Raw genomic sequence first — 15574 nt, 5'->3', positions numbered from 1 at the left:
TGCCCCGTCTATATTGACTCTAAATTGCGTGTGTTCTGAGATCGATTTTCTGTTTGTTGGACGAAAAACTCGAGTTTCCGGGATAAAAAACCATTCTACCCTCGCCTGAGACCGACTAACTCAGTCACGTTATGAAAAAGGCCCATAAAAATCCTCATGTCACCCACGGGACTCGAACTCAGTGGGGAAGACTGCGATCTTACCAATTATGCTACTCACGAAGGAAATCATTAATGCAACAACCATGTTAATTATGTTTATTTTGTATGAGATCTGATAGATAGGGTCCTCGGCCCTTTTTAGCAATTTTTTGAATGCCATGTGAAGTGGAAATGCCCCAAAGAGAAAACAACACTGTTTCAGAGAAATAGTTTTAATTGCACGTTCCCATTTACACGGTTTTTCTTCAATAAACACATTATGATTACATCGGCAATCTTAGGATTAAACATTTTTCTCAAGACATCATGAGATATTAAGGAATAACACACCCGATGAATTAATAAACTCTTTAAACAGTATTTCACAACTTCTTCACCTTAACAAATTAAGATGGAATTGATTAATATGGAACTGATTTTGATTGCTGTGCTTCATGTTCTTCTAAAGAAACTGTTCGGTAACTAACAGGGAAAAGGAGTTATCGCACGAGTTGTTTTTTTTTTTTTTTTTTGCTTGAAGAGAATAGATTTAAATACATGAAGTACAAATGTAGTCTTTCCCTTCTGAATTCCACATGCTCATCTTCTTCCTGGTCCTCCCAAAAACTCTGATCCTTGTGGTAAGGGCCGCCGCTTACCAGGTCCTCCGCCGCTGCTTAGAGTAGGGTCATACGTCAACAAATGCATCCTTCGAAATATTCTTTTTCCGGGGCCTCCTAAAAATTCGGACAGTCGTTTCCCAGGACCTCCAAGGAATTCAGATAACCTTTTGTCGAAACCTTTAAAATAATCAGAAAGCCTCTTTCCAGGCCCACCAAGAAATTCAGATAACCGCTTGTCCTTGTCGGGATCGAAGTCCCTTTTACCAGGACCGCCTAGGAATTCGGAAAGCCTTTTTACTGAGCCATCAATAACATCCGGAATGGCATTGTCGCCAACTGATGATCTTTTTCCTGGTCCTCCAAGGAATTCGGAAAGTCTTTTATTTAAACTGTCGGAATGTTCGAACTGATTATAAGAGTCCCGATACTGAGGGTATGGCATGAAGTATACAGATGAAGGTGAGAATCCATCTAGATCTGGAAAGGGAAAAGGTGAAGTTTTGATTAAGAATGAACTAATTTTTGCATTTCACAAAGTCTAAGTACATATAGTGACAAAGAAAAATTATATGGACAAAGTATTTTCTGATTAATGTCCTTAACACTTACTTTCTTGTAATTTCAAAATTCGTTATTTATTCTAAATTTAATACGCGCACATTCCATGATTTTGACAAGGTAAAGAAGAAACACATTATAATTAATCAATTTTTAATTAATTGATTAAAAGAGTGAAGCACTCTGATTATGTGAATTTATAATTATTCTTGAAACGTCAGTGGTTAAAAAATATAACCTAATGCGTTGTTTCGCTTTTCACTCAATTATTCTATGTTTGATAATCAGTTTTAACTCATATAGACAAGACAATAACTACAAATATTCGTTCAATTTATAAATAAATTTAGATTTCCTTTATATGACACCTTGTTAAATGTACTCGTAGTTCCTAAATTTTTAAAACAAAATTAGTAACGTCGATGATTGGTTCTGTTTGCCTTAAGAGAATGTAAAATAATCTCTGAAACTGCTATTTTCTAAAATCATGAACGCATCTTTTGAGAGTGGAGTGGTCCGCCATCGTCTTAATACGAAAATAATGACTGTAAATAAAAGTACTTTGCGTTTTAAAGTCTGGAAAATATTGAAAAACCGTGTAGGTTAATCCCAACAGAAATTATAGAAACTCATGCAATGTCAGCCCTCAGGGTTCGGAGTTCTTTGAGATTCAAAAGCATCCATTGACCTTTAGAGTAACCAGAAGTAGATTCGTGCAGATAGGTCCTTTGTGCTACCTCAAAGGACATCTCTACAATGACCTTTATAGTAATGAGGAGTAAATTATTGAAGAGACGTTCTTTGAGCTAGCGCATTTAATAAATGACATTTATTCGGTGTTATTTGATGGAACGAACTTTGAGCAATCTTTTCGCATTCAAATTTATCGTGGTGTAAATCTGGATGCAGTATAAAAAGGTATGAAAAATCCTCAGTTTAAGCACTGAGAAAAAAAACAAAAGGTTAAGCTTTTTATAGTTAATTTTTTGTTAACAGTTTACTAAATATATAAATAATGAATTATTCTTTTTTGTTTATTCTGTCAATCACAGAATATCCTTGAAATACGTAAACATTAATCGTATGCTTTTGAAATACCCGAAATTAAAGTTAAGTGAAACAATTACTTTCTTATAGAATTATTTAATAAAATCTGGCGCACATCATTTATTTTAAATTCACATGCAGTCATTGAGTTAACTGACTTCGAAATTCTGTAAGTTCAGATCATTAAAAAAGACTCTTGGTAATAAACAGGATCTACCCGATCTGTTCCATTCTATTGCTTTAGCCCATTAAGCGCGATTTTTTTTTTAGAAACGAATTCGCAAAAGTATAAAACAAAAATGCTCGTTTATATACCGATCAAAATCATTAAATTTGATCTCAAAAGGAACTTCTCTTTCAGACGAAATTTTTCGACTGTTATTAGCGTTCACCAACGTCGTAGAGTTTCTCTCAAGCAATTTGTCAACCTATAAACAACAAATATAGGGAACACTCTGAAAACTTCCTCCAAATATCCTGTCATAATAAACAACATAAAAACTTAATACTTAAAAATATCTTAAACCGGAATTAAATTAGTACTATAATGAGCAATTATAGTACTCGAAGTCTTGAAACAGAATTAGTATTTAGTGGATATTAAATTCTGTAAATTATTTAATTTAAAAATAAGAAATTAATATCCGATTGTACTGCATTATCGAATTTCAATCAGGAGCCAAGTAGAATTTTGCACACTTGCAATTTCAACATTTTAGCTGTAAATTAGTGTTCAGTTTTAAAAATATAAGATCAAAAGGATGGATATTAATATTAAATTCTCCCACCGAAAACGTGTTTAATGGAAGATTTTGCATTGTCTGCTTCTACATTTGTCCATATTCAGTAAAAATATTCACTTTCAGCTACAAATCTCTAAGTAAATGCGTAAAAATATAAACTGGGATGGCCAGTGTATTCGGCAGTGAAAATTCTAAGATGATGAGATTGGGAAATGGGAAAGTGCAGGCGTAGGAACTTTTATATTTGCACAAATATGCAATATAATCTCGTCGTCTGAGATTTTCCAACCGCGTGCTCATCACTTGTGGTGCCATCTGCTGTGGTTGCTTATAACCATAGTGAGGTCTTCTAACAAAGCGAAGCAATAAAAGTTGTATAAATATGCTATAACAATCTCAGAAAAAAAATAATAATTTAGGAAATATGAACAAATATTTATGTAGCAATATTTTGCACTATTTCTGCTTTCTTCTCCCACACATCGTGCATTCACTGATGATTATATTAGCAGTATTCTCATTGCCTGTCATTGAAATACCGCATGTTTATTGGCTATCTTCTCTAAAGGATGTATAGTTCGAAAGTCATTAATCGGAGGACAATTGACAAGTCCACTGTACCATGAAATCTGAATATTCTTCAAATCTTTGAAATCTTTACATTAAAACAAACGTGGTCTCCAAGATTATTATAGAAATTAAAAACACCAATCAGCATGAACCAAAGCAGCAAATGAATGTTTCAATTAGTTTTAAATTTGGCAAAGATGAATCTGCTACCTAAGTATCAAGCGACCCTGATATTCAAGATAAAACAAAATCATACAACTAAAGAAAGAGACGAAGTAACTCTCAACAGTGCAAGCATATGACTCACCACCACAAGGAGAAGTACGCCCGCACCCACCAAGGCATGAGTTCCATTTCCGAAACAAATAGACTCATGAGAATTAAACACAGAAAGAAAATAACGAACTAAACTCAAATCTTAATCTGATTGTTTGGTTTGTAGTAATTAGTATTTTTATATTTGAAGGCTTCTTTCTTTGTTGTTCAAGGTGCTGCTTACTTCTGAAACTAACAGATTCTTTGAAATAACTTACAAATCTATGAATTTTGGAGCTACTAATAAAATATGATACTTTTATCCATCAAGCGTCCTTCCCCCCCCCCCCCCCCAAATACGAAAAAACGACCGGAACTCGTCACCTCCGAACATCAAAAGTATGAAGGTAGAAGGATTATCAAAGTAAATAGAGAGAGAGAGAGAGATTTTTAATAGTTCTTTGTCCAGAAGAAACGCGTGATACTGCTTGACTTTACACCAGACCCACCAACCCAACTCTCTGTAATTGAAGAGTCGTAATTCATTATTGGAGGCAACGAGAAATATGGATCCTAAGAGTCAACTCGATTGAAAAAACTTTAAACGGAAACAAAAGGATAAATAAACCAAGTTACACATTAAGTAGAATATTCTGTGTTCATAAGCAGGCTCCAAAAAACAAGAATGCAACAGCGTACATAAAATTTATATTCCAACACAATTGTCTTATTCAGCTAGAATTACAACGTCTGTAGACCACTTTTGCCATTTTGTCATCAGATCTAACTCAAAGAAAATAATCTGAATTTTCTTATAGAACTCTGCTTGAAGAAAGTTTATAAATTAAGGTGTTTTCGCGTGAAATTGTTTGTCTACAAATGAAGGGGAAAGGTACATCATAGGCGCTTGTGTTTGTGTTCAATAAATGCGATTTGCAAAATTCGCAGATGGTAGTCGCTTATAGCCTCACCACTGGCTAATTCCCCTAAAATGCACTCGAACAATTCCACATATCCTGAAATTTGTGACAAAGAATATTTCAAAAATAGTTAGAAACAAAGAAACTGGTTTTGTAATTCGATAAACAACGCAATACAGGAAGTGAGCCTTTCACGAGAAGCTTTTCTAAAGTCTCCTCTATCATGTCACTTCCATCGCGGTAGACTAAAAAATTAATGATACGTTCACCACCCATACACAGCAACTTACGTAACAAGCAACCCCAACTTTTACCTGGTGAATGGTAAATCAGCAATTGCACCAGCGCAATGCAAACATTCGTGGATTCCCTCTGTTGTTGAAGAACGGATACACGTTGCTAAGTCACTGTATCGATCTTGTGTGTTTGCCTCGTGGTTGCAAGCTACACTTCATCTTGAGTGGCACTTTTATCTTTATGCCATTAGCCAAGCGAACTTAATAATTAAAATCGGCACCATGAATATTTAGTTCGATCCCGTGGGGACCACTTTGCAGAGAAACACAGACAACCCGACGAACTCTAGCAAACTCCTCGCTCTAAGGCATAATTACCCAACACCGATCGACTTCCCAACTTCTGACCAGCTGTAATAATGCCAATTATGAATAAACACCCGCGTATTGTATCTCGCTATTTGCAAATAACTTTGCAGAAACGCAGGAAGAATTTTCTAGATCACTCGACGTCCTTAAGGTAACAAATTAGACCGAAAATCGGTGTTTATTTATAACCGCGCCACTAACTTTAAGTTCAGCAACAAACTGACCAACGAATGATCGAAAAACAATTTTAAAATCAATAAATTGTAAATCTCAAGGAAAAAAAGTCTTCTGAACCCTTAAAAGAAATTTAATATTCTGAAAAAGGAATTCTGCGGGATTCTTAATCCCATTTCCTTATGCTGAGATAAAAATAATGTAAGATGGAAACCTCCATGTATTGGCAATGTGGAGACCATCGGGCAAATAACGTGTCAAGCTGGAAACATTTATCAAGCATCGCATGCAAGGGAAAATATATTTCGGCCATTCAGCCCCTTCGTTATATCACCACGGCTGGTCATGAATGACAGCGATAGACCAAGATGTCGCTTGCCAGTGCGGATATAACGACGCAGAACGATTTGGATCGTTCTTGTTGATGGTGTGTGTTCGGAAAGTCAAGCTGTTTATCTTACACGCCGAATAAAAATTCTTGAAGGATACGGATTTGCCGGAAAAAGTCTAAAATAAATTTCTGCTTTTCCTTGGACGAATAACATCGATGTATCCAGTGTTATTCTCCCTAAAAGAGCGGTTTTAATTACTTCTTTTTATTTATTTGTTTGTTTATTCAGTTATTTGCAATGAGAGTTTAAAATAACCATGACTTTCATTAGAGAATCTCATGTTTCTTCGGCCTCTTGTTTTATAATAGCTTTGCATGAATATTGGCCAAAGCTGTCCTGTTTTCAATTTTATACGGATTAAATACCCAAGATGCGCTATGTCGAATAGATTACCATACTTCACAACTCAGCAATATTTTGTTGCCTAAAAGAAGCGCGTATAAGTTCCGGTTAATGTCACTTAATCTGAGGTCTGAATGAGTGTCCGTGAATATGTTATAAGACTCCCGTTCGACTTTATCCGTTCTTCACTTTTTTACTGTAATCCGACGCTTGGCTGACAAAGCACAACTTCCTCATGAAATTCAAAAATGTTTCTTTAAGTCAAGAATTCCCTTGGAAAATCCGAAGGAAATTTTCGATTTAAAGTAAGATTTAGAACATTAATATTGAAACTGTAAAATAAATGCTCATCTTCCTGTCTGTTGTGAAGTAAACCCACTAGGCTACAGACATCATTGATCTTTATAGTGAAGGAAGATTCGGGGAGGAGATAAAAAACTTGAGGATGCGCCGTGTATTTCCTATATTATAAGACAAGTTATTAAGATCAGCAGTGATGGGCATGTGAGCTCATCTGAAAGGGCTGAAACCAATCTAAAGGATGGAAAGGGCTCAGGTTGCAATCGCCTACTTGGGGTTACTCTGAAGATTAGCTGAGAGGACCACCAAGAGAACGTAACCCAAAATGATCGTCGTCTTGGATAGGGTAATCTTATTATTTGGGGGGGGGGTTAATTGCAGTGCGGATATTTCCGATAGTCTCTGGTAAATCACAAAGGGCATTTCCAACCATATGCAAAGCCTACAACAATCTCAAATTGTGATACATTTTTAACGGCGTGCGACTTTGGCAAAACAATATGCATGTATGATCATCATGTATTATGTGTATTACAATAAAATATTTATTAATCTTCCTCCCCAAAGCCACCAGTGTTTTTACGTGAACATAGACTTTGGAGACGAACCACTTGTTCGATAACTTCTCGCAGCCATCCGTGAAACCTCGTTCAGTTATCACTCAAATAAACGTTTTTCTGGTATTGCAATCCATTTATTTTTTTATAGTTTTTGTTCATTTTTTTCAACTGTATTTCAGAACGTAGTATTCGCTCTGGAATGTGCTCGGACTCTACAGATATCTTGTGGAAAAGGGGATCAATCTCCAATAAAAGAACTACATATATGAAGTCAACAATCTACTTTGTCCAGTAGAAAGGCTAGCAGAAGTTTCAAGTGCACTCGTAATAACTCGGTAAACAACTATTTAATAATATCGAATGAAATTAGAGATGTTTTACAAATATCCAGGAAAGGAAGATGGAAGAAGGAAATAAATAGAGAGAGCGAAATAGAAGTAGACGAGACTTAAATACTTCGCCACCATAACCAATTTACTGGAGTGCCTTCCGCAAATTGTTTTCAAGTAAACTGCAGCAGGAAACATTCTTTAGAAGTTGATGTTCGCTTCTGCCTTTCCATTTTGATATATCTTTCTGAATGTTTGTAGAGAATGGAATGTGGAGTTTCTCAACATGCGACACATCCTCTGTGACCGCAGAGAGAGAGAGAGAGAGAGAGAGAGAGACCACTGAAAGGAATATCTACGTTATCACGGAAAAAAAGTTTTGTTTTTTTTGTTTCGGCATTCACCGCCAGGGAACCAAGAAAGGTCATTGCTCAGTTTCAAGGCAGGAACTGTCCACGGTGCACGGGAAGGACAGAATAGAATTTTTAACAATTGAGTCCACTATATCAGGTGCGATGTTTATTATAAGTCAAATGATGTTAGTTTTGAAACTTCCAAGGATGCAAATGCGAGCACTGGACCCCCCCCCTCCCAACAGGGATTGTGTAATAAGGATTCGTATCGAGGAGACCCACTGTTCGAGATAGTCGTTGGAAACCTACGACTCGCCACTGTACCACGAAGTTTTCTCAAAACTCCTCACACCATTCGTGATATGTATAATGGAATTCCATTTATAAACAGAGCTGTCTGAAGAGAGCCACTTTGCTGCAATTCTGCAATGTTCTTAATGTTTGCAGTGGCAATACAGCGTTGATGAGCGAGACATCATCAGCGTTGTATTGCCACTCGAAATTAGGCGAATGCATCGGATGTTGGTGAACGAATGCGGATTGATTTTTCCCCAAATCCGACAGTTGTGAACATTAATAGTTCCATTCAGAATATTCCATGGCCGTGCATTCTCGCTTTCATTTCTTCTATAAATTTTCTTACGCAGGTCAATCGGGTTTCCACATTTCAAGAGAGAAGTTGATGGAAAAGGTGAATCGTATGAGCAATTATGAAACACAGTATATAGCACTAGATACGTCTTCGGCGTAGTCAAGTATCGTGATATAGTTTGTGTACTGCTGCTGTAGTGGGTGTTGATCATCATTTGGAGTAGTTTTTAATTCTCTTTATTCTCTAAATATTCTCTTAAAATTTGGCCATCAACTTTTGCGTATGCTTGCCACGATTGGATTTCAGGTGGCAAGTTCTAAAATCTTTTTCCAGTATGCTTCTTCTGCATCTTTAAAAACATGTACAGAATGTTCCATATTTAAGACTACAGAGTGCTCAGAACACGGAAACTTATGTACCATTCTTATTTGTTCATATCAAATACGCTACTTATTTGCTCATGTTTTCTATACAAAAATTTTAAATAAGATTTTATAGTCATAAAAAGTAGTGCTTATGCAACTAATATTTATTCATATTTTGATTTACAGAAAGCTTACTTGTAAAGCAGGAAATATAAGGTCACAACAGCATATTAGGCCTAAGAAAGAAAAGTCAAAATACAATTTAATATACAAATATTAATATTTACCAACTCAGTTTCCGCTTGCTGAAAGAAAATAAATATTTTATGTTAAGTATTGTTCAATCACTTGAAAGGAATTTGTTTTTCAGAAATTCTAACGTCGTGCGAAATTTAAGGACCTACTACTAGAAGGATAATGAGTTCTGAATGAAATGCTCCGTTTTAGTGAGGGCATTTTTTCGAAAATTGCTTTTATTGCAACGAAAGCTAAACGGATTTGTAACCCAAGATGCCCAAAAGAAATTTGTGGATGTCTCACACATTCGTTGTAGTCTCACTTGAAGAAATTGGCAATGGTACGTTGCTTACAGACTTTAATGTAGACCATGTATTCTATAGATCCTTAAAAGAACGGAAATTTTAATATTTTAAGCTACACTATTTTAATAAATCGCCTGTTTCCATAAAAAAATTGAATGAATCTTCAACTTTGTTATTATTTTAAATAATAATTACTATTATTGAACAAGTATCGAACATTGATCAACTTTAACGTAAAAAAATTGACCAGAAGAAGAGCAGATGGTTATTAGTATCCTCTCCCTTCATATAAGATATTTATTCTTGTAATTGTAATAAGGAAAAGGTCCATCTTAAAGTATTCTCACACGCTAGCAGGTGGGATTATTTTAAGTTATATATTTATGGCATATGGTGGCTCGAACTCTCGATATACAAAACTCTGTACCTGCAAGTCTTCACGCGCCTGGAGCTACAGTAGATTTCTGATTTTAAGAGCATGATTACCATTTTAACATCAATCGTATTGTGGCACCTGGTCTCCTTAATGTCTTCATAACCTTTAATAAAAGGCTGGCTTGCAGTCAAGTTGAAAACTCTCGGCTGATTTCCATCATCTTTTATTGCAAAGTGTAGCTTCCGGTCATGAAAGCTATCAGCACACGAGTTTATGGTGCTTGTACGTGCAAAGTGTAATTTTATCACTATATTTGGATAAATATAATTTTTAATCTCCACCAAGTATTAGAATCCCTTGCAGGCAAGATTGGTAGTCTGTTAATTAGACAATGACACCTTCATTTGTCCCATTAATATTGAGAAAAGGGTGGGGAAAAGAATTTGTTATGTGAAAACGTATCTTGAAACAAGACAAACAGTAAAAAAACACAAACTGCCTCTCAGTCAATATTTTCAAAGAGCACAAGATGATTATTCATCGTGCTAATTTCGTAATAAAAACCCAACGAAGACAGCCATCGCTGTGAAAATAAAGAGTGGAGATTAAAACCACACATAACAGAAAGTTAGACATTTCTTTGGGTTTATGATAACAGACATTTCGGTTCTTGCGGTTCAAAGAATATCTTTTTTTCTTTAATTTTGTTTCGGGTTTCATCTAATTGAGAACGCCTCGTCAAAGGGAACGTCAGAGAAAAACATTTCTGGAGGAAAATTTCCTGTCCAAGTAAGTAATTAATTAAAGCGATTAAAATTATTTCTTTAATTTGTAGCTCGAAGTGGAACTACTTTGAACTCACACCAATGTACCCGCAAAGCGGGAAAGCTCATTTTTACTCCTCTCATTTGATTGACAAATGAAACGGATAATACTGCTGGATGTATGAGACTTCAATATCTTTTTCTGTGCGCATATTCCCATAGGAAAGAAAAACACTGGCTTGCTCTACTGCAACGATTGGACATTGCGCTGCAAAATGCTCAAAGGAAATTATTGCACAGGCGAACAGCCAGAACGTTCAGTAAATAAGAACTCAAGAGAATTCAAACGAAAATTCACTCGATAATTCAGTTGATAATTGTTCACATTTTAAAATGGATTCTAAGATTCGAATGCGTATCTTTTGAACGATGACACAGAAGCGTTTAATTTCGTATCTGATTTCTTTTAAATAAAGACGTTCACATTCCATTTAAGTGGAATATCTTAATCAATATGCAATTGATGATTAAAATAATTAATTAATCATTTATGAACGTTTACTTTACGGTTAATATAAATTGAAATACGAAACCAAACTTAATGTTTCAAATATCTGATTAAACCATTTAACACGTTATTCACATTTCAATTTATATTAACAGAAAAATACTTAACCATTCTTAGATCATTAATTATTTAATTATCGATTTCATATTGATTATGATATCGAGAACAATTAGCTTTATTTTATTTAGTTAATTTTGGTAAGTTAAACATTACTAGTTCATTAACACATTAGTTAGTAATATTTAGTTAGAAAAATTTAGTTAGAATATTTATAGTTAGAATATTTATAGTTAGAAATATTTAGTTAGAGATATTTAGTTAGAACTTTAGTAGTTAGAAATATCTAGTTAGTGCTTTAGTCATATTTAGCAAAATATTTTCACTAATTATTTAGAAATGTATTTAGATCATAATAATGAGGTTTGAATGACGCGAGAGCATCCAGAAAGTTTGATTATATGCATTTGGTTTAGACTTCATTGAAAAAACAATGAAAATTAGGCGCATGCTTGGAAGGAGTGGAAATTGTCTTTTGAAGAGTAAAGTGTTTTTTAAGAGTCCGAGATACTTTTCGCTGCCCTGTGCAGTGGGAGGGCCGTTCTAGATAAAATATAAATAAATACAATTAAAATAACAGATCTATCTTACACGTTTGACAGTTTAATCTCTCAAAATTAGGGCTTCCCATCTACACTTGTGTTATGTCCATGAATAGCGCTTATAAAAGTTCCTTGAGTTATTTGGCGCACTATGGCCATAGTTGCCGATGCGCCTGAGAAATCTCTAAATCAACCAACCAACCTTGAGTTATTGATGGGATCCGTACCCGTGCCTTTTGTACCCGGTGTTAGGAGGATTGACCCTACTCACTTTCAATTCATCTGATTGGTTGTGTTATATATTCAATCATACATTGAACGCATTGATGCATTCAATACATCCGTTTCCGTTCATCATCATTTTCAGTATCCATATCATGTAATTCACCTTCAAAGTTTATAGAAATGAGCATAAAACATCATATTAGAAATCAGAAGGCCTATCAGTGGGACAATAAGACTGCAAAAGGCGAGTGCCTTAATGGAAATTCAACTGAGTAGAGATGAGTGTGTGTGTTCTAAGGCCCGTTCATCCCTGTGTTATTGGAGAAAAACTGAATTCCCAGTGAGGAGATATTAAGTATGGTCCAGTAACTCATGAAAATAAGTCCTAAACGCCGTTGGTTTAGAAAAATATACGAAAAAGCCACTGTTTACTAAACTTCAGCATTATATCTTCAGAAATTTAACGAGTATCGCCCACTTGAATGTCTTATCCACACACAAACATAAAATAAAAAAAACTTTCTGAATGCTCTGGCTGATTAGCGTTGAATGCCAAACTCTTCACATTTAGGTTACTGACGACTTGTTTGGAGAAAACTCAATTGGGCAAAGCAACGGCGAACAAAATAAGTAAAACGAACACAAAAATCCAATTAACAAACAGCGTTCGATGGGTCCCGAAGACCAAAAAAAGAGCATTCGACAATGGCCCGCTTATTTTCCCCCTTTGAAGGACTCCATTATTATTTACCCCTCCCCTTCCTTAAACACATACATACAAAACAAAACTGTTTGAAGTCCTTCTTGCCGGATTTTAATCAAGACCGAGTTTTGTTATTGCCGTGTTATTCGCGAGAAGCATTTGCAACCCAGCGGAAAGAGTGTGGCACACAATGCGATTCATTTCATTAAGCGTTTTAGCATCGAGTTTAAGCGAAGGAAGAAGCATGCACTATTTTAATCCAAAACGTTAGGTATTTTTCATGCATTAAGGAAAGTTTTGGCAAATTTTTCCCTGCAGCCATCGTTACCTATCTCCAACGGCACCTGATAACCTCTGCTCTGTTGACTTTTGCTTCCATTTATCAAGCAGTTCAGTCAGTAGGCTGTTATTTTCCATAGAGACAACCTCTCTTTTCGAGATCCTTAATCCACTGGCTGCATTCTCGTATTCTTGACCTTGGACTGTGCGATGCCTTCCGAAAATTCCAGATTCCATTCGTTTTCCGAGAAACTCCGACCCCAGTCGTTTATAGGAAATGTTCGGCTTTGATCGTTTTCCGAGGAATTCCGAACCCATTCGTTTTCCGAGAAACTCCGAACCGATGACAAAACCACTGCTCGGTTTTCCGTCGTTTTTTCCTCTTTTAAACGATTTTCCAAGGCGATGAATGTAAGGCGCGGATAATCCGGAATGAAGAGACATTAACCTCAGAATCTCGTGAGGGGATGCTGCAGATACTCTTGATTGACGTGGATTTTGGGAACCTAAAAGATAATCTGAAGAAACAGTTTAGAAACCTCGCGAAAGGAAAGGATATTTTAGGTTCACTTTAGTAAGAGCAATGAAAAATCAACAGTTTAGTTTTTGTTTATTTATTTTTAAAAACTAGTAAACACCGATGTCAATAAAATGATTTTTTAGCGAAATAACTTACTAAAACTTTTGTAAATTACTTTTGTTTTATTTTTCAGTAAAACTGCGTTAATTTGAAATAAATTCATTTTTAACGCGACATCGGTATTAACTGAAAGTCTTATTCATCGTAAATCCATCACTCAATAAAAAATTATGAGCGAATTGTTTTCATTAGTTAAGATATTAAATAGCTGAGATGGTACATGCAATTTTAATCAAATTAATTAATTCGAATAAATTGAAAGTTAGTTTAAATGGTAATTTAAATTGAAAAATTAAATTACCATTCATTTTTTACCTTAAGGCGGTTCATCTCTCTGGGATAAGCAAAAATGGGATTCATCTTTTAATATGAGATAACAAAAAAACATTTTCCAACCCTAGGATGTCAAACTATGTGGTGCAGATTTTAAATTCACAGAGAAACCCAAAAAAATCCAAAAATGTGAATAATAGCGAAATAGAATAGTTTACAATCTTCGTTCTCAAAATTTCGGACGAGTAGTTCTTAAGCCTCTGGAGTACTTTCGCGTTCATCGAGTTAAAGACAACCACCATTGTGAAAATGTTACAAAGACACAATTGGATGATTCTTTGAAGTGGACAGAGTAGTGTGGAGAATAAAGCCATGACAGAGACAGTTATTAAAAAAGCATTCGGTCAGGTCTTTCAGAGACAGTTTGAATGTTAAGAGACTGTGGAACTACTTCCAAAACACGCAAACTGTCTCAAAAAGATCTGTCCGAGGCTGTGTGTTATCTGCATGGCCATTAAGAAAGGAGTCTTTACGCAAGATCATCTGCACATTATCTGGCCCTAACTGTGAGGTGGCACAGAGAATTCAGAGCACGACAGCTGCTTCAAAGTTTACTGCATCTGCGGAGGGGGGGGGCTTGCAGCTAGGCATGCTCTCAATAGGGTCTTCACGAAAGGATCTTTACTCACGACCACCAACTGCGTATGTTCCTTTGACTCCTATATGTAAAAGCACTCCACTGAAATGGTGCCGAAAGTCTGTCGACTGGATCCAGGAACGTGTAGAATGATTCTTGGCGCAGTTTCAATGGGAAGAACGGGAAGACTCGTTTTAAGAAACACATTTAAAGGGGATGATTTAATGATTTGGGCTGGAATCACTATAATTGGCTGTACAGATTCCATGTGTCCTGCAAGGAACTCACGGCTGTAAGTTATTGAGATGAGATCCTTGATCCTCATCTATAGTCCGTGTGGAATGACCACAAGGCTGATTTTCAGACTTCAGTCCAATACAGCATGCCTGCGCCGAGTTAGGCAGGATGGTTGTCAGTTGGCAGACCCCCCCCCCTCCTAGAAACCACACTGAGCTTTCCTCGGTCCTTATGCGGGAACGAGAACTGATACCTCCATTTTTAGACGCTGCTTTTTAACGCAGTAATTTTGAAATGAATGTCTGAATAACGTTTCGTCATGATATGATAAGAAATCTCTAATTTATTTATCTTTTTTTTATGTTTTTGCTTAGCTTTTGAGCACCAACCAACGGCATATTGTATGCTACCGGATTATTGATAAATGATGTTCTACTTCATCTTTCAAATTTCTGTTCAATTAACTGCACTCTTTAACATCTCTTCTCTGATTCCACCAAGAATCATTGGACGATCTACATTTCACATATACAGTCACATAAACACATTTGATGTACCCGTCGCCAAATAAATAAGGTTCGTTGATCGCTTGCATTAACCTCCATCCATCGAAAGCATAAATTTTTACAGGCAAATAAAAAGTTAACCATGAGCAGCACTTACCTTGCATTTCTTCAAACTGGTCGGCATTACTAGCGCCAGATATCGCTAGTAAAGCTGCTGCAATTGAAAAAGGTAACCAACATGATACAGGCATGGCGAAAAAGGATGGTGAAATGGATTGGTCACACCTGGAATGAAAATAAACAAAAAGGAAAAAGATTTATAAATCCAGAAAATTTCTGTGATGTGCGGTACGACAG

At 35.8% G+C, this 15574-nt stretch overlaps 1 protein-coding gene across 2 annotated transcripts in view; it reads right to left on the bottom strand.

Moving 5' to 3' along the window:
• Positions 1 to 357: 357 nt before the first annotated feature.
• LOC150076233 (uncharacterized) overlaps positions 358 to 15574 on the bottom strand; it is a 40188-nt gene continuing 24971 nt past the window's right edge. The window contains exons 2-5 of one of the 2 annotated variants that reach the window (XM_090387550.1): positions 15375 to 15502; positions 12974 to 13442; positions 9064 to 9104; positions 1134 to 1240 (exon numbers count right to left, since the gene is read on the bottom strand). In XM_090387550.1, the coding sequence (XP_090243676.1) occupies positions 9086 to 9104; positions 12974 to 13442; positions 15375 to 15468 (582 nt within the window). In that variant the 5' untranslated portion in view covers positions 15469 to 15502 and the 3' untranslated portion in view covers positions 1134 to 1240; positions 9064 to 9085. Of the gene's footprint in view, positions 1241 to 9063; positions 9105 to 12973; positions 13443 to 15374; positions 15503 to 15574 lie in introns of both variants that reach the window. The other variant, XM_090387549.1, reaches the window with a different exon arrangement.

The sequence above is a fragment of the Mastigoproctus giganteus genome, chromosome 13 (assembly GCF_048544385.1).
Source record: "Mastigoproctus giganteus isolate SK-2022 chromosome 13, ASM4854438v1, whole genome shotgun sequence".
Lineage (NCBI taxonomy): Eukaryota > Metazoa > Arthropoda > Arachnida > Uropygi > Thelyphonidae > Mastigoproctus > Mastigoproctus giganteus.
The sequence above is the reverse complement of the archived record's forward strand: the minus strand, read 5'-3'. Positions and strand labels throughout refer to the sequence as shown.